General features: G+C 36.3%; 3 protein-coding genes across 5 annotated transcripts in view; all 3 read left to right on the forward strand.

Moving 5' to 3' along the window:
* Window positions 1-2595: 2595 nt before the first annotated feature.
* Window positions 2596-10020, forward strand: LOC107686037 (neuropilin and tolloid-like protein 1). The gene is made up of 10 exons (XM_016482850.1): window positions 2596-2865; window positions 3720-3785; window positions 3921-4055; window positions 4133-4381; window positions 6969-7010; window positions 7107-7234; window positions 7394-7622; window positions 7849-7962; window positions 8986-9219; window positions 9549-10020. Exons 1-10 carry the CDS (start codon window positions 2838-2840, stop codon window positions 9911-9913), a joined length of 1590 nt encoding a protein of 529 aa, XP_016338336.1. The 5' UTR covers window positions 2596-2837; the 3' UTR covers window positions 9914-10020.
* A 1039-nt stretch (window positions 10021-11059) lies between these two features.
* On the forward strand, window positions 11060-12788 carry LOC107686036 (protein FAM173B-like). 3 transcript variants are annotated; one of them, XM_016482847.1, is made up of 5 exons: window positions 11060-11116; window positions 11325-11610; window positions 11966-12103; window positions 12251-12301; window positions 12392-12788. In XM_016482847.1, coding segments are annotated over exons 1-5 (681 nt in total). In that variant the 5' UTR covers window positions 11060-11114; the 3' UTR covers window positions 12596-12788. The 3 variants fall into 3 exon arrangements, with proteins under 3 accessions (XP_016338333.1, XP_016338335.1, XP_016338334.1); XM_016482849.1 differs by having other exon boundaries at window positions 11062-11116; window positions 11266-11610; XM_016482848.1 differs by having other exon boundaries at window positions 11067-11285; window positions 11317-11610.
* Window positions 12789-13732: 944 nt separating this feature from the next.
* LOC107686038 (E3 ubiquitin-protein ligase MARCH6) overlaps window positions 13733-22988 on the forward strand; it is a 23133-nt gene continuing 13877 nt past the window's right edge. The window contains exons 1-16 of the mRNA XM_016482851.1: window positions 13733-14023; window positions 14856-14955; window positions 16450-16523; window positions 17929-18072; window positions 18184-18256; window positions 18461-18629; window positions 19735-19927; window positions 20033-20094; window positions 20180-20212; window positions 20292-20343; window positions 21083-21141; window positions 21243-21323; window positions 21613-21681; window positions 21997-22071; window positions 22269-22403; window positions 22490-22609. Coding sequence (XP_016338337.1) covers window positions 14005-14023; window positions 14856-14955; window positions 16450-16523; window positions 17929-18072; window positions 18184-18256; window positions 18461-18629; window positions 19735-19927; window positions 20033-20094; window positions 20180-20212; window positions 20292-20343; window positions 21083-21141; window positions 21243-21323; window positions 21613-21681; window positions 21997-22071; window positions 22269-22403; window positions 22490-22609 — 1458 coding nt within the window. The 5' untranslated portion in view covers window positions 13733-14004. The remainder of the gene's footprint in view (window positions 14024-14855; window positions 14956-16449; window positions 16524-17928; window positions 18073-18183; window positions 18257-18460; window positions 18630-19734; window positions 19928-20032; window positions 20095-20179; window positions 20213-20291; window positions 20344-21082; window positions 21142-21242; window positions 21324-21612; window positions 21682-21996; window positions 22072-22268; window positions 22404-22489; window positions 22610-22988) is intronic.

Genomic DNA, 22988 nt, shown 5'->3' on the forward strand with positions numbered 1-22988 from the left:
TCCCTCTCTTTCTCTCACATACACACTCTCTCATCCACATACACCGCGCGCACGCCTTATTTGAAAACGCCCTGAATTTTTACCATGTGCTTAAGTTTCCATTGCGCACAGTCTACAATCAATTTCAAAGGCAAAATGTATGCATCACAGCTAAACAATAAATAATAAATAAAAAGACTATTAATTAGAATAAATGTATCACTAATCGATGCTTTGACAACCATAATACTAACGAAATCTAAACTGTAGACAGATAAACTGTCACTTGAAGGGTTTATGCGTTGAATGGATATTCGAACAAACCACATTGAACAGTTAAAAGCACTACTGTATTCAGTATACTGTAAAGGTCTTATTATACTCATAAACTTCTGCTCAGCATTTATTAATGGAAAATTAATGTTAATGTAAATTGATGTTTTGTAAGAGGTCAATGGCTGTCTGGTGACATCCCATTGTTTGGTGTTGAGGTGTTTCAAAAACTAGTATGATGTGCTATTGCACCATCCAGTGGTTGTGAAAAGATATTAAAGCATAACTTTATATGAAAAGACTTTAAACTAGCGAAGTATTTAGCACTTTAAGTACAAATTTAAATTTGAATTCACACATGCAAAATTGTGTTAATTAAATGCAATATGCACAAAACGTAAGCGAATGACACAATCATAACATACTGTAAATATGTCCAAAAGACTGGGAAGTTGATATATAACAAGTCGTTTTGCTTTTTCTTTCAGCAACATCAAGATTTTAGATTAAAAGTTATGAATGTATAATAGAATGTGCACAGCTGGCACAAAGTGTCAACAAATTTCATGCCTATATGTTTCAGAATTCAAATTTGTTCACACATAACCCTGTAAAACTAAAATATGTTTGAGCTGTAAGTGTAAAACTTTGTATGTGACAGATTCTGTGAGTCACTTCTTACAGTAACAACTTTAAGTCTGTTGTGGTAATATGCACCAGCTTTTGCATGCTGTTCAAATGTGATTACAGCCCATTCTTTAATACAAATTTGCTGCAGATTTTTTTTTAGATTAATGAAATGACACTTGACAACCACAAATTTATAGTACCATACCTTTTCAATTAATAATTTTGTTCTTTTGACACAGTGTGCTAATTGGATCACTGTCTTGCTGAAAGATGAGAGATTTAGCCAACTGAAGCAGGTTCACTTGCAGTATTTCCCTGTGTTATGCAGCATCCATTCTTTCTTCTGTTTTAACCAGATGCTGATGAAAAGCAGCCCCACAGAGAATGCCAGTTTAGCAGAAGGCATTTGGGACCATATTAATGTCTTATTTTTTCATTTTTCCTCCACATTTCTGTGCTTCTAGTTTCTAGTTTAAACACAGTCTTGTTGTTAGGTGCATCTAATATGCAGCAATACAGTGGAAAGTGAAACACAAAAGGAAAGGGGATATTTTTGCAGGTTACCTTTTGTCCAGATGCCACAGGACAGAATGTCTCTTCATGTCTGTCTCTTTTCTTTTTTTTTATGAATTATCTTTGCTTTGACTGTCTGAACAAAGTGGGTGAGAATGCACAAGCGGCAAGCCCACTGATCATGTTAATTTCAAACTTTTATAGGCCTACTTTTATTTATATTGTTATCAGACGATACATCTACTGCCAAAACACTAGTAGTAAATAATAAGTGATTTTGGAGTTGAAAATTGTGATGATGCGCACATTAGCCTAAAATTATTTTGAAGTTACTTGGAGTTTTGCAGGGTATCACAATGTAGGCCTACAACAGGGCTGCACCAGGGTAAAAGGCCCTTTAGAATTGTTTATACCAAAACCAGACATGCTGTCCTTTATGCAATGTGAATTATCCTGATCCACGAGTTATCACCTGTAATGGCAAAGATGGAATTTTAAGTCATTTGTTCTAACATTTAATAATGTTTAAATATATTGTAGATGTATGTAGTTTAATCCCTGAAATTATCACTTGTTTATGATTTTGGGGGGGAATTAGATGGCATAAAAACAGTACTTTGTTAAATTAAACGCCTTAAATGTCACTCAAAAATATATTGCTATATCATGCAGCTAGGCTATTAGGCCTACATAAAATGATATTATCACAAATTTCGCAATAAAGAAGACCTTATTAAGGTAAAAGCCACTTTATTGCGAATGAAAACGAGGCTGTGTGCTCAGTCAGTAGGCTACTGTTCCCAAGGTCACAAGAAAAAACTCTGGAAAAACATATTTCTGTACAACTGACTGCCTATCCGTTACAGCCTTTTTTTAATTCTAAAAAAATGGCGTCTATCCTTACTGAGTGTAATCAATGCACTCATATTCTTTGACAAGTAGCCTTCTACTAAATATAAAAATAAATAGTTTTTTTTTTTAAATCGTTATACTTGGAACTCAGCACACAACTCACATTTTGCACAATGTTTTCATTTAATCCCATAGCTATTTTCAAGTAGGCTAGTTTAATCATACTCAATTAGCAAACCATGGGTTAACATCACCTAGACAAACTTCATCTGAGGCAGGGTATCGCATATAGAATTTTCTGGCCAAATATGAATGAAGGGATCGTGTTAATCCACTTTTTTTGCGGATTACGCAGATGTGTTCAACCTGTTCCATCAAACAAGTCTTCAACTACACCCTGAGTTCTGGGAATAGCTGCAACAATTTGTGCGATGAATCTCATACACTTTGGATCGCGTTCTTTAAGCAGCTTCTTCTAAAGACGGACTGCTTTATATCGTAGTTATATTTTATCTCAGTTTCATCCTTCGCTTCGCCACTTCCATTAGCATTTCATGGAATTCAAAGTTGAAATCCTATAGGGGAGAATTATGGTGCCGCGGGTGAAACTGCTTGTTGGTGAGTAAATATAATATTGCGCAAATATAATACTGCGCGAGCTTATGGAAACGAACATAAATATAATGTTTCATTTTATTGTCATCGACCGAGTAACCTCTTGAGAACAATACATGCATGATTTCCTTTAAATTTAAGCCATATTCCTTAATGTGTTATTCTGTTAGCATGTCCATACGAAAACAAGTATATAAATATAATGTGAAAAAGCATAGACAGACAGACAGACAGACAGACAGACAGATAGATAGACAGATAGACAGATAGATAGATAGATAGATAGACAGACAGATAGACAGATAGATAGATAGATTATAAACACAATGTACAGAGTATACTGTACACTGGAGTTATCTTTGAACATGACCCTGGACCACAAAACCATTCATAAGGGTCAATTTTATGAAATAGAGATTTATACATCATCTGAAATCAAAAAAAAAAAATCTACTGATGTATGGTTTGGTTTATTAGGATAGGACAACATTTGGCCGAGATACAACTATTTGAAAATCTGGAATCTGAGGGTGCAAAAAATAAAAAATATTGAGAAAATCGCCTTTAAAGTTGTCCAAATTAAGACCTTAGCAATGCATATTACTGATCAAAAATTAAGATTGGATATATTTACGGTAGGAAATTTTACAAAATATTTTCATGGAACTTGATCTTTACTTAATATCCTAATCATTTTTGGCATAAAATAAAAATATATATTTTTGACCCATACAATGTATTTTTGGCTATTGCTACAAATATACCCCAGCGACTTAAGACTGGTTTTGTGGTCCAGGGTCACATTTAAGAACTGTATAAACACTATTCTTGTCTCAGATCATTATTCATTTTTGCAGTTGTTGCAAGTCTTGTCAATCTTGGATTTTCTGGAGCACCAACAGCACCACCAAAGAGAGCTATAGGTAATTATCTCTCATTAACAATGACCTCTTAAGTAAGCAAGAAGGGCATTGTGATCGCATGCAAAAGTAGTACTGATTTGATTGTAGATTGTTTTTTATATATATCTTTAAAAAAAAAATGGTTTGTCACTTCAGTTAAAAACAACTCAGGTGTGACGCCGGCAGGGTTGTGTGGTGCTTGGGTCAAAGAATCTGATGGAGGGCTTTTCACATCTCCTGACTATCCTGAAAAATATCCTCCTGACCGAGAATGCATATACATAATTGAAGGTTAGCGAGCTACCATTTTGACCATTTTTAGTGAGTAACATCTGCATATCTAACTAGAGGTTTTAATTATGTCATAGCTTCTCCAAGGCAATGCATTGACCTGTATTTTGATGAAAAGTATGCTATTGAGCCATCGTGGGAGTGTAAGTTTGACCATATTGAAGTCAGGGATGGCCCCTTCAGCTTTTCTCCAATTATTGGCCGCTACTGTGGACAAGAGAGCCCGACCTATGTTAAGTCCAGCGGACGATACCTTTGGATAAAATTTGTGGCAGATGGTGAATTAGAAGCCATTGGATTTTCAGCTCGGTACAATTTCACCCAAGGTAAGAGTTGTGTTTTTGTCATCAGTGTATGCATTTTTCTCTATGCACCAAGTATTTATCAGTTTCTTTATGCAAGTTTATGCAAAACCTGATGATCATGTCCAGCATGATTTGAGGGTCTTGTGCTTCAATAGAAGAGCATCTGATTGTCCAAATGATCAGTGTCACAAATTTTATGTAATAAGTGACCTGGATGCAGAATCTAAAATGTGTCTTCTTATTCACCTTACATCTTGAAGTTTCTTGGCTTTAAAATGTTTAACATGTTACAGGTTTAAATAGCAGTTTAAATAGCAGATTTTGTGGTCTCAAACTTTTAAACTCCACTGTATTTATTTGGAAACAAAATGTATAGTTATAATATTGGTTTAGTACAGTTGGTTTATTCTTAGCAAGATCCTGTGTTCTGTGCTCAGGTCAGATGGCCATGCATTTGTAGTGCAGGCACACATGCAGCAGCTGAGTGGGGGAGTTTTGTGATGTCTATGATCCCAGTAAATGAAAGCTTGTCTTCAGAGGAGCACACTCGGTCTGCTCCATGTCCTGAGCTCTGTCTTCCTACATCAGCTTCGCCAAATCCTATTGCAAATCTATGGGATTGCCAAAATAATTTGCTTTATGCATTATTGGGTTGCAAAGGGTCATGAGTCTTTTGTCAAGATATTTTTGAATCCATATTTCACATCATTCAATAAATAGCAAAAGTGAAAATGGAAGTGAGTTTTTTTTTTTTTTTGACTAATCGACTGTGGTTTAAGACAGATGCGATGTCCGTCTTTTCTAAAGTTGGCTGGTGTTCCTGATTACGTGATGTTACTTAAATTCTGATTACACCAGTGTTCACTACAGCTGCCTAATAAACACTTAACAGCAGTGCTAATCTCCTCTCAAAGCTAAATCCAGTCTTCAGATTTTGGTAATGAAGCAGGGTCATAAGAGGAGAGGACCAGCAATCACATATCTGTCCTGTGAATTGACAACCCTGTAATGAAGGAAGCACGCAAAATACATACATCACCGATAGAATGTCTACACACTGGAAACAAAAACTAAAAATTTTCACATCTTAAAAAAATTACATTTGTAACCAAGAGATGTAATGAATGATCATATTACAAAAGAGATTTTTTTAGCCTGCACTAGGCATTCCAATCAAGGTTTTTTTCTGTTATGTATATAAAATACTGTAAAATATCATTCTGCACATCATAAATCAGAGATTTATTAGAGACTTACATCCATGCATCCTGTTACATTAGCATAAAGAATAATCTTAGCCAAGCTGTACCAGAGGTAAGAAAACACGAGAGGATTACTGTGAATCCCTGAATGATTTTAGATTGAAACCCTAAAGACTCTGAAATATCCTGGTGAATGTTTTTGGAAATTATAAATTAGATCTAGAGACATGATAAACTGGCCAGAGCCTATTACCTGTTTAAGCATGAAAAACTGTGCATAAATAAAATAAATCCAAACAGGCTCCTGTAAACACACCTACATCTTATTACTTTGATTCCTGTCGCACTGGACAGCCTAATCTGTGTGAGGCTGGTGCAGGGATTATTAATCCACGTACAATCATGACTCAAACCTCAGGACACCATTCTCATTCACTAATCCTATGTGCTTCAGTTATTATGGTAAAAGAAAATAAATGATTGTGCCGGGACAGAAGTTCCTCAACGTCAGGGAGAAGAGTCAACCATGTGATTTATTTGTCTGTGTTTGTCTTTGACGCCATCAGTCAAATAAATTTCCATCTGTTTTTATTTCCTATGTTCTTAGGAAGAAATAATGCAGTCTATACAGCATTGTTCAGAGGTTTGGGGTCAGTAATACTTTTTAATGTTTTGAAAAAGTCTGTTTTTATTAATTACAAAAATATTGAAATATTTCTATAACTTAAAATAACTGTTTTCTATTTCAATGTATTTTAAAATGTAATGTATTCCTGTGATGGAAAAGCAGAATTTTCAGCATCATTACTCCAGTCTTCAGTGTCATACAATCCTTCAGAAATCATTCTAATATGCTGATTTTTTGCTCAAGAAACATTTCCAATTATTATCAATGTTGAAAATAGTTGTGCTGCTGAATATTTTTGTGGAAACATGATCCATTTTTTCAAGATTCTTTGATGAATAGAAAGTTCAGAAGAACAGCATTTATTTTAAATACATTTTTAACATGATAAATGTCTTTAATGTCATGTTTGATCAGCTTAATGTGTCCTTCCTTAATAAAAGTCTTACTGGTTCCAAACATTCGGACAGTAGTGTACTGTATATACACTGTTTTGTATACTGGTGTCCTCACTGGCATGACTTACTTTTCTTCTCCAACTTGTGCAGAAAGATAATTTTGGATAACCAGTGCTTTTTGATGGTAAACAGCATGGCATATACCAGCCTTTAAATTAACACTGATCTGTCTTTTCAACACCAAGAAGCCACCCCTTTTGATATTTAGGACAATATTTTATGTCGCTTATGTGAATATGAAATCATTAGTGTGTTTTGTAAACTAAACAGATTAAAGCCTTATAAAATCCTTAATCACTCACTCTCCTCTGCCTGTTTTGCAGATCCTGATTTCAAAGACCTTGGAGTTCAACCACCTCTTCCTAGTGAGTGAAGTGTTTTTTTTTTTTTAGATTTAATTGATCTCCTCTGCATAATAAAACCACTTCACAATGATACATTACTGTGCTTTCATGTTGTAGTTTGTGAATTTGAGATGAGTGGGCCAGAGGGGATTGTGGAGTCAGTAATGGTTATGAAAGAGGGCAAAGCATTGCAGACAGAGGCTGTAGACTGCAGGTGGTTCATAAGAGCTCCTCCTGGCTCGAAGGTAAAACTCCATTCACAACTTTATTTAATTGGATTAAAGCCCAGCATGGTAGCTGATCTTGTTACTTTCCACTATGTAAGGACCTAAAAAATATGAATAAGTAAAAATGAAAAAAGATCTCCTAAGAACACTGATATAAATGTGTCTCTTCTTGTACAGATCTATTTGCGTTTCCTGGATTATGAGATGCAGAACTCAAACGAGTGCAAGCGTAACTTTGTGGCAGTGTATGATGGGAGCAGCTCGGTGGAACACCTAAAGAATAAATTCTGCAGCACGGTGGCCAATGATATGATGCTGCTGACTTCATTAGGTGTGATTCGCATGTGGGCCGATGAGACCAGCCGCATGAGCCGATTCCGTATCCTCTTCACCACCTTCCACGAGCGTGAGTCATTCCATCGTTTTTTTTATCTTAACACATTTCAGTAGCACATACTGTATAGATTTCTTTCTAGCGGTAAAGTCGTGATTTACCTCTTATTTTAACTGCATATTTGTACTAAAACATTATTAGTGCTGTACTGAGTCACTTCAGCAGTTTTAGCTGCATGATATGGTAGTGTCTCATGTGGTTTCTTCTATAATTATTATCATTTTGCTCTGCTCTTCAGCTCCATGTGAAGGAGACTTTTTCTTCTGCCATAGCAACATGTGTATTAACCACACATTGGTGTGCAATGGTATCCAAAACTGTGTCTATCCTTGGGATGAGAATGGTTGCAAAGGTAAATAGTCACATGTTTAAAAATGAAATATTAAAAGAAAATAATGGCATTTATGCTGTCACCATTTACTCACCTCAAGTCATTACAAACCTGTTTGATTTTCTTTCTTATGTGGAACACTTTGAAGAAGGATATTTTTTAAAAAGTATCCGTGTTTTTGTCCATCCAGTTGACTCCAATTGACTTTCATTGCATGGACACAGACACATACATTTTTCAAAATATCCTTTTTTGTGCGTTCCACAGAAGAAAAGAAAGTTGTACAGGTAAATGATAAGAAAAGTATCATTTTTGAGTAAACACTTCATGTGCATGTAAACTGCTGTTCACATCTTTTAAAAATCTTTTTTATTCAGTCTTATTACTTTTGTACTTTTGTATAATCGATTGTATCCTTATTTTTCAGCAAGGATACATTTGATCAAGATAAAGATTTATAAAGACACAAAATATTTCTATTTTGAACGTATCATGGATTCTATAAAAAACATTAAGCAGCACAACTGCTTTCAACATTGATATTAAAAATAAATGTTTCTTGAGCACCAAATCAGCATATTAGAATGATTTCTGAAGGATCATGTGACCCTGAAGACTGGAGTAATGGCTGATGAAAATTCAGCTTAGCCATCACAGAAATAAATGATATTTTAAAATGCATTAAAATAGAAAACAGTTATTGTAAGTTATAATAATGTTTCATAATATGTACTGTATTTTTTATCAAATAAATGCAGTATTGGCAAGCATAAGAGATGTATTTAAAAACTTTTAAACAGTAGGGTTTTTTCTTCATTTAAAACAATGTGCCACATACAATATCTATGCTCCTTTCGCACAGAGAAAAGAAAAGCCACTATCCTGGACAGTCTCGACAACACTAATGTGACCATTATAGGCGTGTATCAAATAAATGCAGTATTGGCAAGCATAAGAGATGTATTTCAAAACTTTTAAACAGTAGGGTTTTTTCTTCATTTAAAACAATGTGCCACATACAATATCTATGCTCCTTTCACACAGAGAAAAGAAAAGCCACTATCCTGGACAGTCTCGACAACACTAATGTGACCATTATAGGCGTGACCTGTGCAGTGGTGATTATCCTGCTCACCGTGTCAATAATCATTCAAATAAAACAGCCACGGAAGAAGTACATAATCCGCAGAGATGAATTCGACCCCACATTGCTGCACGAGGCCTTTGAGCCCCCACACTACGAGCTGTGCACGTTACGGCAAGCAACCTCATCCAATGGTGATGTTTTACCTGAAGACTTCCCCAAACTGCAGCGCACCTCCTCCAAATGCATCCACGGCCACCACTGTGGCTCCCAGGTGTCCAGCACTCGAGGCAGTCGCATCGATCTCAGCCTGCGAGATGCTGCAGCTATTCTCTCAGAGATGGAGCCAACCATACAACCTCCATTTCCTCTGCAAGCCACCCCTACTGGCCCACCGTGTCAATAATCATTCAAATAAAACAGCCACGGAAGAAGTACATAATCCGCAGAGATGAATTCGACCCCACATTGCTGCACGAGGCCTTTGAGCCCCCACACTACGAGCTGTGCACGTTACGGCAAGCAACCTCATCCAATGGTGATGTTTTACCTGAAGACTTCCCCAAACTGCAGCGCACCTCCTCCAAATGCATCCACGGCCACCACTGTGGCTCCCAGGTGTCCAGCACTCGAGGCAGTCGCATCGATCTCAGCCTGCGAGATGCTGCAGCTATTCTCTCAGAGATGGAGCCAACCATACAACCTCCATTTCCTCTGCAAGCCACCCCTACTGGCCACAGGAATATCCTAGTGATGAAGCACAGCTACTCGCACGATGGGGCTGAAGAGTGCGACCTGGATGATGAACTTTATGATGGGCCCACCACCAGCCGTGGGCGAGCTGCAATGGACAGAACTGTGCATCGGTCAGTATCCAATGACTTTTAATGGCTTCCCATGCATTTCAGCCCAGCTTTTGGATAGATTACTTTCTTTATTGTCCGTTTTGTCTCTGTTTTATTTGTAATAGTCATGCACTTGTTTATTATGTTTGTTGACAGACAAAATTTCCATTTTCACCGTTTTGTATCCATAAAGGATTATGGATCAAAAAACATTGGTGCATTAATTGGATATGTGAACCATAAAACTGTGTTCCTGCCAGTTTTCTTTTCTTGTTTTGTATATGACTAGTCCTAGGCTGTCTAGTCCATATAATTTGATGACTGTTATGCACTTTTGTTTTAATCCTAATATTGAGAAATGATATTAGGACACTCAATCATTCCATATGTTTGATGTAAATATTTTGATTCATGCTGTTTGGTGTGGGTATTATTTAAAACATTACATAAAAACATGTCATTACTGCTATGGCTATTTTCATCTTTGTGTTTTGTAATGTGGGACAGGCTTCTCTCTATCCTTGAGCTGTGTGGCTTACTTTAATTGTGCTTTACTTGTGACTTCATTTATTTGTATTTTCATTGCTTTTATGCCTATGTGAGAACAGTTGTGCTTCTTTTATACTTTGTTACCCGAATGCTTCAGTTTTCATTCTCATATCACATATTACTGATAAAAATACAAACAAGTTGTTATGCTGTCTCATTTTATTACATTTGTATTATAAAATGCCATGTAGAACAAAAACGATCTTTTAAAAAAGTGCCTTTCCATTGGATTGCCTTCTCTTTCCTTACTTATTGGTAATATTTTAGAGTGGTTGTAGGCATGTGAACATTTCTAATATTGCCAACCTCGTCATAATAACATTTATGCATTTAATACTATAAAAGTACTGTTTTCAGCAGCAGTCAGAGATGCGTAATGAGCGCACACATTGGGGTTTGTGAGTACATCCGCATAATAGTGCCTCCCTCTGGTATATTAAAGTAATTGCAGTGGATAAACTTTTACCACTATTTAAAAAAAAAAACATATAAAAGGACAGTTAATTAACAGGTTATAAATCTCGAACCCACAATCCGTTAGGTTTCTTCAAGTCATTTTTATTATCCCATGAACTAATAGTATGTCCGTCTCTAGTAACTTAAGGGAAAGAGAGCGGAACTAATGAAGCTTCAGTCTGTCATCGGACAAAAAAGGAGATGCACCCGCACCGATTCTCGTCTCGTCTCGTGAAATAATGTAAACGTTCTGTGGTTGTTTTATAATATATCTATAGAATATATAGACAGTATATTTGTCTGTATGTTGACATGCTTATGCCGTTGATTTATTTAAATGCCTTGCTCATTACTTGCATATCTGATCTATTTTAATTGCAAATCTGTCAGAAGCTGCGTGCTGTCATTGGGCAGGAGGTCAGTTAACGAGTCCCGCTAAATTCATTTAGGATGTCGGAATTTGGCATAGAATCAAATCACTCTACAGAGACTTATAAGCAGGGATCAGCTGGTGAAAGTGCTTTTAAAAAACGACTCGGTATTATTGCAACTTGTGTCGTCGGAGGGTCATTGGTCGCTCTGTATGCAGTGACCGGACCGTTTGTTGCACCAGCACTGAGGAAAGTTTGTCTCCCATTTGTACCTGCAACAAGGAATCAAATTGAAAACGTTCTTAAGGTTTTGAAAACTAGATCAGGGTCTCTGGCGGATATCGGCAGCGGAGATGGACGGATAGTGAGTTTTTTTTATATCCATTTGTTTTAGTAAAGAAAATAAGAATTTATGTGTTTGTTTGTTTGTTTATTTATTTATTTATTTATTAGCATTTTTATTATATGACGAATAAGAAAATGCTTTTATAAATGTTCTCAAGAGATATAAAGTGATCACATCTTCATAAGAATATTTTGTGTAAAGCTTCCTCTTTTGCGCTAACAAACAGTACCATGTAAATGCCATAGTATATGAATAAAAATCATTCAGCACTGTGGTATATCAGCATTGCAATACAACTGTTAGATGATCACAGTTTGTTAATCTGTTAATAGTCCTGATAGTCTTGTTCCTCTGTGTTTCTGGTTTGGTCTAGGTTATCGCTGCAGCAAAAAGTGGTTTCAAGGCAGTTGGCTTTGAGCTGAACCCATGGCTGGTCTGGTACTCCCGATACAAAGCCTGGAGGGAAGGTGTTCATCACAACACATCTTTTTATATTTCTGACCTTTGGAAGGTGAGGACAGGTCAATCATAATCTAAATGTGGACCTTCCATTATATTTGTACCTAAATTATTAAGTATTTACAGATACAATACAATACAATCTGTATGTAATCATGCCACATGTGTTTTTTTTTTGTATTTGTCTTTTCTTTCATAGGTCAGTTTTTCAGAGTACTCCAATGTGGTCATCTTTGGCATTCCTCAAATGGTAAGATCTTCTGACTAATTTTATATATACATACACACATGTACATACAATATGTTTACAATCTGACAGACATTGTTGTTTTCTCCACAGATGGAGCAGCTTGAAGTCAAGCTTCAAACAGAGCTCCAGAGTTCAGCCAAAGTAGTGGCTTGTCGCTTTCCATTTCCCACTTGGACTCCTGAGGATGTCGCTGGAGAGGGAATTGATACTGTTTGGGTTTATAATGCCAAGACATTCAAACCTCCCATCAGAAATGATAAAGACAGTGAAAGACAAGAATTAATGACGAACTAAGTTTCTTTAAAGAAAGAATGTAAAAGAAAGAATTCCCTATGTTTTAGTAAAGAAAATAAGAACGAGTTTGTTTTTTTCTGCATTTGTATTATATGACAAAGAAAAGGATTTGATATATATTTTCTCAGAGATGTTGAGTGATCATATCCTGATAATAATATTTTATATTCTTGTTTAAAGGCCCGTTCACACCAAGAACGATAACTATAAATATAACTATATTAGCGTCCACACCAGCGTCTGCCACTTTAAATTCTTGATTCTGATTGTGTGTCCATGTTTTTTAGTGTTCATTAGCTGGAAAAAATCATTCTGAAAGTTATTCCAATTATATTGTTTCTCTGTGCCTTTATCGTTACAGCTGAGAATGATTTTAGACCTATCGTTATCTTTATAGTTATCCTCATTGGTGTGAACAGGCCTTAAAGCTTTTTCTCTATATTTATTTTTTATTAAGTAAAAGTACATCTTAAGTACTCATAGGGACGAATATATATGTTATGTAAATAATCCAACATTATTCCTGGAATAAATTGATCGACTCAGTATTAATATGTCACATTTGTTATAAAAATTATATCTCATACTGATAAAAGATGCTTGCATATTTAAAACCACATTAAAACCTTAACACATCTAATTTCCATTACAAAAAAATCCCATTCACCACAAAGCCTTTCAGAGCCTTACACACCACCAAATCAACTTATTTGCATTGTGGGGACCATATCCTCATTCAAAATACAAAAAGTACCTACAAAACATGAGAGGCCAATAAAAAGTCAATATCCCTAATAGGAAAAGGTGTGTATGTGTGTTTGCACATGCCCAGGTGTAACAAGATTCGAAGTCCCATGCCTCAGCCCCTTAACATACAGTACATACACACCAAAAAAACTGCCTCCAGTATTTTATGCTGGCATTGCGCCCTTGTTATAGTAAATTGCCCTATACCATGATGCATTCGTATTGTATATTTGATAAAAAAAAAAAAAAAGATTATATCTTTAAAAAATATGCTAGCATGATGCATATCGAGATGTAGTAGTTCGAAAGTAAATTAATTCATCTACAGTCCAGCGCAGTCACCACCGGAAAATGCCAGAAAGTGTCGCGTTCTCTGCGCATGCGCGCTGTTCTGCCGTAAATCGATACCGTAGCAGCACATTCAGATTCAGAACCAGAGGCCACAAACATGTTCAGCCGAGCAGGAATATAGTCGACCAACAAGTAACTTGATCAGCGCTATCTGTGAGCACTACACGGAAAAAGGGGTCGGGTCTGGGGTTATGCGGCGTTCATGCTTGGATCATGTTGTATTGTAGCGTAGTTGTGAGCTGATATTGTGTTTTGTTCCGCGGTGTGTGTTATGTGTTGACTGTAAAGAGGACAGTGCGTCACCGTACAAGATGGACACTGCCGAAGAAGGTAAGCTGTCTAGACACGGAGGCATTGTGGTTGCTGTCTTGTTTCCATGTTGTTGTTTTTTAAATGCGCTTTGACAAAAGTATGTTTATCATTGTGTGATGATTTAGCCGGGGCGCGCAATCAAATATGCATCTGTAACGTTAACTGATGTGGGCCTTTTTGCAAGCTAACGAGCTAAATGTTGCCCTGCCAGCTTGGTCTTTAGTACAGCTGTCATCCTCCAAGCACGTCCAAATAATATGAATTTGAACTTGATTTTGACTTTAAAGGACGTCATGGAATTGTTAAAAGCACATTAGTCATGTTAAAGTAGTTTTAGCCATTATCATAACGTGTGTAACTCACGTAGAATGGTTTGTTTGTGTATTTTGGCCAGGTGTAAACGCACCTGATATATGGTGAAATAAACGAAACGTAGTATATCAGTCAAATCACGTATGCCATATTTAAAACACTGCCTGAAATGAGATCCCATTGATTTTTGAACTTTATGTGTGCTGGAGTGATAGTTGTATCTCACGTTATTCAGTATTATCTAGTTAAGGTTTATACTGTTGTAATAGCAAGAGGGCAGAGATGACCAGGGAATTGATTGGCAAGATAGCAAGCAATAATCTTGCATGTATCTACCCTTTTATTTTTTAATCAGTATCAATTGAAATTTTGAAAATCATAAAACGTATTAAGTCTAATTTTATAACTCACATTCTTTCATTTTTTGGCAGGTACAGTGTGTTTGTTGCAACACTCATATACAGTTCATTCTCATTTAATTTAATGTGTTTTGCACATAGCGGTTTTAAATGTTTATTTTGCCCATCTTTTCTGGCAGCTGATATATGTAGGGTGTGTCGATCTGAGGGAACTCAGGACAAACCCCTCTACCATCCCTGCGTGTGTACTGGAAGTATTAAGTTCATCCACCAAGAATGGTAAGAACTTTGTTCATTCAGTGACAAATTCCCTGTACGACAACTTTTTTATACTGTTTTATAAGATGCTTTTTTGGTCATAAAATGTGTACATACGTGTCAGATTTTTAGAGTCCATTGTTTTTAGACTTAGAAATGGAACATTAGAAGTAACATTCAATGATGACAGCTGGCTCATGTCTAAAGGCACTTTATTATTAGTTTATTGTGTCTGCTATAAAATTCAGAGGATGTAATTTAAGCAGGTAACTACACTGAACCTGGTGTCCTGCAGTAAAAATTCTAGGTGTCCTACTCAAGATGAGTCAGTAATGGCAAAAAATGGGACAGCGTGAAATGGAAAACCACTTGCAATGTAAGAAGGAGTTCCAAGCTCTGACAAACAAGAATATGATCTGATCTGACAAAGGCCTTGCTGTTCATTAGTAAGCTTACAAGTCAACAAGTGCAGGCATTAAGCATAGTTAAGATGATTTAGTGGAAGTCTGGTTGATACAATACTGTTCAAAAGTTTGGGGTCAATAACATTCCTAAAAAGTTTTTGAAAGAAGTCTCTTATGCTCACCAAGGCTGCATTTATTTGATCGGAAACACAGTAAAAATATTATATATTGTGTATGTATTGTTATATTTTGAAATATTATTATCCTTTAAATAAACTGTTTAATATTTTGCAATGTTTTAAATTGTAATGTAGTCCTGAGATCTGAATTTTCGGAAACTATTATAATAATAGTTTCCGAAAATTCAGATCTCAGGACTACATTACAATTTAAAACATTGCAAAATAGTCTCTAGTGTTGCATGATGCTTCAGAAATATTTTGCATTGTATTGTAATTTGCTGATTTGGTGGTGATGTAACATCTCGTATTATCAATGTTGAAAACAGTTGTGGAAACTGTTGTGCTTTTTTTAAAGGTACTATTGCGCTTTTTTTAAGGGTACTTTGATGAAAAGAACAGCATTTATTTGAAATAAAAAAAAATCTTTTGTAATATTATACATGTCTTTGCTGTTACTTTTGATCAGTTGAATGCATCTTTGCTGAATAAAAATATTAATTTCTTTAAACAAAGGTAACTGACTGCAACTTTTTGAATTGTAGTGTATATTGCTTTGGCAAAAGAAGACAATAAATAGAAAATAGTGTTTTAGTTGTATTGCACATTTCTGTAACACCCTAAATCGGCTAATTTGGCATTTTCTAGAACTGAATATCAGTCAGTAGTTCTAGGTTAACCTTTCTATTGGGGCCAGTTATTTTTGTAAGGCTTTGTGTTCAGTTTTTTTGTTCTTTTCGGTTACTGAATGGAAAGCGTCAGCAACACCCATTTGACTAACTTATGAGCTCAGGGGTCAATGTAACAGTTCCAGCTGTTGTTATTCTTCCCGTGTGGAAATGGAAAATGAAGCAGGATTTTCTGTGCTTTTTCACACAAGTCAGATCATCATCCTCACTCCCGCTTCCTGCTCCCCTCTTGTGTTTTCACAGCTTGGTGCAGTGGCTTAAACACAGCAGAAAAGAGTACTGCGAATTATGCAAGCACAGATTTGCTTTCACGCCAAGTAAGTAACCCACTCTAATTACATTCTTCAGGGGAGGTAAAGCCACGAACGGCTCTATAGAGTCACAACAGCCTCGAATGGCCTGTTCAATAGCAGCGATTGTGTGCTTCAGAGCGAAAGGGTTCTATGGGTTGATCATGTGATGTAAAAGCACGGCACTCATGTTGTCTGACGTAGCTGCTCTTTGCTGAACTGAAACAAGGTTTTTACACCCAGAGTAAGTTGTTGCATGGCTTTACTACAATGAAAGTGTTTTGATTTAGTTTTGGTCTTTGCTTTTCAAAAGCTTTGGGAGGAATGTAAACACAAGCCCTTTGGAAAGTATTACTTCCAGTTTTCTTTGGGAACTTAATGTATTACTTAACATAGAATGACACGATTAAACAAAAAACAAAATCGCAAAATGGCTTAGTGAGATTATTAAATCACGAAGCCTGTGATTTAATGAAATAACTATATGCGCTGCGTGTTTTAGAGTGAAGCGCGGCACTGTGTTCTGGTACACATGAGCAGCTCATGATTCTGTGCTTTCAGTGTGTCAAAATGGCTCGGTTCTCCGTTAAAATCACTCTCTGCATGTGCTTTGAGTTTGGGTTGTTTATGGCATGCATTTGGGTATGGGGCATGCACCAATCATCTTCCCAAACTTATAAAAAGGACTTATACCAGCTGATGTTAACAAAAGAGAATCTTAAAGGGCTCCCTGTGGTTTTTCTGCCAAAATAAAAACTTTATGGTTTAAGGTGAATGAAGAAATTAAGAGAGCCATAAATATTAATATTGTAATTTTACAGTTGTAATATAAAATAAATAATTATAATATAATTTTTTCATTGGAAGTTTTACATTGGAATGCTACAGTAGTAATATTTCTTATTTTTTTTATGTAATATTTTTTTATTTTGCAATAGTAATCTTAAAATAATAAGATCACAATGTTCATCAGAAAAATAAAAAAATTCCCTAATATGCTTAAGTGATGGATAATTTTAGACAATTAGATACAAGCACTGCATCCTTGTTAACATTTTGTTTGCTCTTAAATGTTGCCATCTATGTTTGTGGACAATAATTGTTTTGATTCTCAGAGTTTGAAAGAGATGCTTTAGAGATGCCTCTTCCATTCTTCTGTTTGTAGAGTTATGCTTTTGAATGCTTTTCAGAGTCATGATCTTTATTGTAGAGTCAGATATTTATTAAACAACTTTGAAAACACCCAATAATCTTATTCATTTGTTTAAATAGTTTGCAAAGGATTATGATCATCTTAAATTTGAATTAAATTAAGTTTCTAATCCCTCATTTTCAGTACTGTATGATACACTTCCAATTGGGAAGAGCCCAAAATGTTTATCTACAATTGTAATATAAAATGCAGTAAAATCCTCATCTCTTTTTCTTTCAGTTTACTCTCCAGACATGCCTTCACGGCTCCCAGTGCAGGACATTTTCGCAGGACTGGTCACCAGTATAGGCACGGCGATCCGATACTGGTTTCATTACACGCTTGTTGCCTTCGCTTGGCTGGGGGTTGTACCTCTAACAGCATGTAAGTGATGCAGGTCATAGTCTGGTATGCTCCGAGTAGTACGCTGTATTTTATCCCCATGTTGTGCATTTTATACTATGTTACTCACATAATGTTCTCCTTTTCCTGTAGGTCGCATCTATAAGTGTCTGTTTACTGGATCCGTAAGCTCTCTCCTGACTCTGCCGTTAGACATGCTCTCCACGTACGTACCAGACAGGAAAGCTCTCAAGTTTTCTCCTTAAAATATGAATTTACATTGCGGATCGGCTCATTGTGAACTCTGAGCATGATGGGTTATTTCAATCCTCGCTGCGGTCTGGGGTTTAGCCGTGGACGTGGTTGCGTGGTGAATAGTAATGGATGGATATTTCAGAAGTAATGATCAGTGAATGTTCATCCTCTGCAGGGAGAACTTGCTGGCCGACTGCCTGCAGGGCTGCTTTGTGGTGACCTGCACCCTCTGTGCCTTCATCAGTCTGGTGTGGCTGCGGGAGCAGATTGTTCATGGTGGAGCCCCGTTATGGTTGGAGCAGAACCAGCAGCAACCTGCTAATGCAGCAGGACCACCTAATGAGGTATAATATCTATGTGCCATTACATCACTTTTCATCTGATTGAATGCATATCACGCTCAAATTTAATGGATTTAGAATAAACAATAGTGATTCACTAATAAAATTGTGTGATTAAAAAAATGAACATTACAACACACTTTCGTTTTTACTTTAGTCGTCATTAGTACATTGGCAAGTATAAGTTTGGGGTCAGTAGGAATTAAAAAAAAATGTTTTGAAAGAAGACACTTCACCAAGGCTGCATTTATCTGATCAAAAATATAGTAAAACAGTAATACTGTGAAATATTTGTAAAATTTAAAATGACTGTTTTCCTTTTGAATATATTTTAAAATGTCATTATGCCTGTGATGGTAAAGCTGAATTTTCAGCATCATTACTCCAGTCTGTAGTGTCACACGACCCTTCAGAAATCATTCTAATATGCTGATTTGGTGCTTATGAAATATTTTGTGTTATCAATGTTTTGTGGAAACTGTGATACATTTAGACTTTAAGCATTTCTATTCCAAATTCCATATTATCTTTTTTGACACACTATTATGCTGTTCAATTAAAAAAAAAAAAACTGTTTATCTAAAAAATATTATTTAATTTATTTAAAATATAAATTTAGGCAAAAATGGCATTTTGGCATTTTCAGCCCCAATTTATTTTCTTGTGGCTTAAACTTCTGTTTATGCCTAATAAACTTTCTATTTTCATTTTTATTTTTCCACAATTTTCCACACCAGCAACTTCTGTACAGCAAAAATGACATTCCTGTTACAGCTTAAGTCAGCGAAACTTTCTGAAAGCTTGATATTCATTAGAGACCAATTATACAGGTTGCGCCATGACCCTCTTTGTTTACTTTGCTTCCTGCTTACAGTAATTATCATTTTGATTTGAGCACAACGCAGTAGCCTGCCTGACCTTCTGTCATTTTCAAATCCCTCATTATCCCCTGAATCTCTAGAGACTGCACTCTTACCAAAATAGCGGCTTATTTTTTCTTGGTTTGAACCAGATGCAGTTTACCACTACTACTTCACAAACCCTCTTATGTACCGACTCCACCATAGTTGATTCCAATTTTCTTCATTATTAATATCCTATCCATTAGGCTGCTGGCCAGGGTAATGGGGGTGCTGAAAACCAGCCCATGCCCGCACCGGCTGAACCTCCAGCAGAAAACGCTGCAGCGGCTGAAGCTCCTGACCTCCCCGCTGACCCTGCGGAAGAGATGGAGCTAGATAATGAAGATGAGGAGGATGGAGGAGCCGAAGATGTGGCGGATGCCAACAATGGAGCACAGGGTATGACTACTTTAATTAAACAAATTAGAAACTTTTTTAAGTGGGTATAAATGCAAACTGGTGCAAAAAGCTGTTGGGCTGCAACATTGTGTTCGTTCTGTGCAGATGATATGAACTGGAATGCTCTGGAATGGGATCGTGCAGCTGAAGAGCTCACTTGGGAAAGGGTGAGATTATGTGCTGTATGGCACTGTATCAAACATCATACCAAAATCTTTCAGAGAAACTTTAAACCTGTTCTTCCCTCTTTAGATGCTTGGGCTTGATGGGTCCCTGGTTTTTCTGGTAAGTCACACAAATACTTAATTTCTCAAAAAACATCCAGATCAAAAGAACTAAAAATGAATACTTTTTTATGCTTTAGGAACATGTGTTCTGGGTGGTCTCACTCAACACACTCTTCATCCTGGTGTTTGGTAAGCATCACTGCAGATTTGTTTAAAACAAATTATTATAATATTAAAATATGGAAACATTAGCTATGTTTCCATCCAAAGTTTCTAATTAAACTTATGCGCAAAATTGGAATATCGCATAAAACGCATCGTTTCCATCCAGTGAGTTGAAGAGAACAAAATCGTCACTTCCTGATTAACTTGCACTAAATATCATGACGAAAAAAGTAATTTGCTGCAGTGGGAGAAGGCATTATATATAATAATGTTTGTATACAATAAATTACGAGCTTCAGAGTACGCAGATGAAACGCAGTAATGTTATCTTATTTTCGGAGCTTGCTGTTTTGGAACACAGTTCTGGGAGTTAATAATAATGGAGCACTTTCACAAGACTTTGCTCAAGCATTTTAGAATGATAAAACTAGCATTTCAGATGCTGTGCAATGAGATCAGTCCATTGGTTGGTCCAGTTATGCTGTCCCATCGCAAAGTGACATGTCTTTTTTGATGCGCATTAAGGAATTTATTCGGTAAAAGTATTTCCATCGTAGTTTATGCACGTTTTCTTACTGGATAAGAAATTTATCCTACTTGAGCATTTTTAGATTTTATGCGCATCTTGGCGTTTCCATCCAGCGTTTTTTTTTTTTTTTTATGCGATTTCCCAAAATGTGCATAAAAATAAGTGGATGGAAACATAGCTATTGACTATGTTTTTCAATTACAAACTTCAACTCTTAAAATCATCCATTCTCAGCTTTCTGTCCCTACCATATTGGTCACTTCTCAGTGGTTGGACTTGGTTTTGAAGAATATGTAAGTATCAAAGTATCAAACCTTTTATCCAGATTTGATTAAAAAAATTGATGTAAATGCAGTTTCAACATTGACAATTTTCAAATCTCATCTGTTTTCAGGTTCGTGCCTCACACTTTGAGGGACTCATCACTACTGTAGTTGGATATGTCCTTTTAGCCATCACACTCATCGTGTGCCATGTATCCTTAAACACTCAATAACACCTGAAATAATCACAATCTAAGTAACTACCTTCTCACAATTACCAAGTCTTCCAGGAAGTTACACACGAAATATGACTAGCGTCTTTTTTTTAATGAAATTGCTACACATCTACCTCCAAGTCATCCAGTTTCAGTTTATGTTGTCATCTAGGGCAGTATTACAGAAATACTCCTTCTCATATGTTAACTCCTATATATGTTGTCTTAAAATGGGAAGTTTCTGTAATACGGCCCCTGATGTTCCTTTCCTTAATTCAGATCTCAGGGATTAGCAGCACTGGTGAGATTTCAAAGATCACGCCGCTTGTTAGGAGTCTGCTACATTGTCGTAAAGGTCAGTTACATCAGCAGTTTATATGCACTGTTCTGCAAAGCCATGTTTGCTAAACTTGAGTAATTAGAAAGGGGGTAAACAATGACTTGATAACATTGGTTGCAACAACTGTTTTTGCCAAAGATCTTTGGGATTTACTGTAATTCTAAATTCTCAGTCACATTAATGCTATAATTAGGTTACATTATCTAAACTTAGATTACAGGCCTGGGCCTAATAGACTTATTTATGCTGCTATGTATACGTTTTATATTATCTATTCGTTTAGTATCAGTCATGTACTTCTTTTATTGAGGCTCATATTTTTTCTTCCAGGTGTCTCTTCTAGTAGTTGTAGAGATTGGCGTGTTCCCCCTCATCTGCGGCTGGTGGCTTGATATCTGCTCTCTGGTATTTAGTTTCATTTTATCAAACTAATTTAAGGTATGCATTTCTGTTCACGTTGGCCCAAAAAGGTCTGTAATAAATTGCAGAAAGCTATTGGTTAGGAAAAAGTTGAGTGCACCAGTAAGTTTAGTTCAGGAACCTTAATCTTAGTATTTGTCATACAGAACAGGTTAACATTTGTTTATCTCTCTGTTTTGTAGGAAATGTTTGATGCCTCTTTGAAAGACAGAGAGTTGAGTTTTGAATCAGCCCCAGGGACCACCATGTTCCTTCATTGGCTGGTGGGGATGGTCTATGTCTTCTATTTTGCCTCTTTCATTCTTCTACTCAGAGAGGTGGGCATTTCTATATCAGTTTAATCATGCAGAAGATTTTTCGGGAGATGTTTGAGGGATGCAAGCGCTTTCCTTGTATTTTTTAGGTTCTAAGGCCTGGAGTCTTGTGGTTTCTCAGAAATCTGAACGATCCAGATTTCAACCCAGTGCAGGAAATGATACACCTACCGATATATAGACACTTGAGACGATTCATATTATCAGTGGTGAGTAAATGTTCAACTATTTTTGAGACCCTTTTCAACGGATCCCCTTAAATTTCACGGAGATGGTAAAAAAAAAAAAAAATGGAGGAAAAAATATTCAATGGTTTTGCATTCTCTTGCAAAAGTATAGTTTTCCTCCAAGAAACTTTTGCATTCAGTCACAAAACTTTTGTGATGGAAGTAATACAAGGTGGGAGGAAAGCTGTTTCAATGTTCAGGTTTCTCAAGGAACGCAGTACTTTTGTGAGAGAATGCAAATGCTTTGTGAGCAAATGCAGAGTTTCTCAGGAGAAAGCGATACTTTTGTGAGAGAGTGCAAAAGCATTTAATTTTTTTTTTCTTCCATCTCTTATTTTTTCCCATCACCATGCCTCCCCCC

Source organism: Sinocyclocheilus anshuiensis, unplaced genomic scaffold (assembly GCF_001515605.1).
Source record: "Sinocyclocheilus anshuiensis isolate Anshui unplaced genomic scaffold, SAMN03320099.WGS_v1.1 scaffold930, whole genome shotgun sequence".
In the NCBI taxonomy this organism is placed as follows: Eukaryota; Metazoa; Chordata; class Actinopteri; order Cypriniformes; family Cyprinidae; genus Sinocyclocheilus; species Sinocyclocheilus anshuiensis.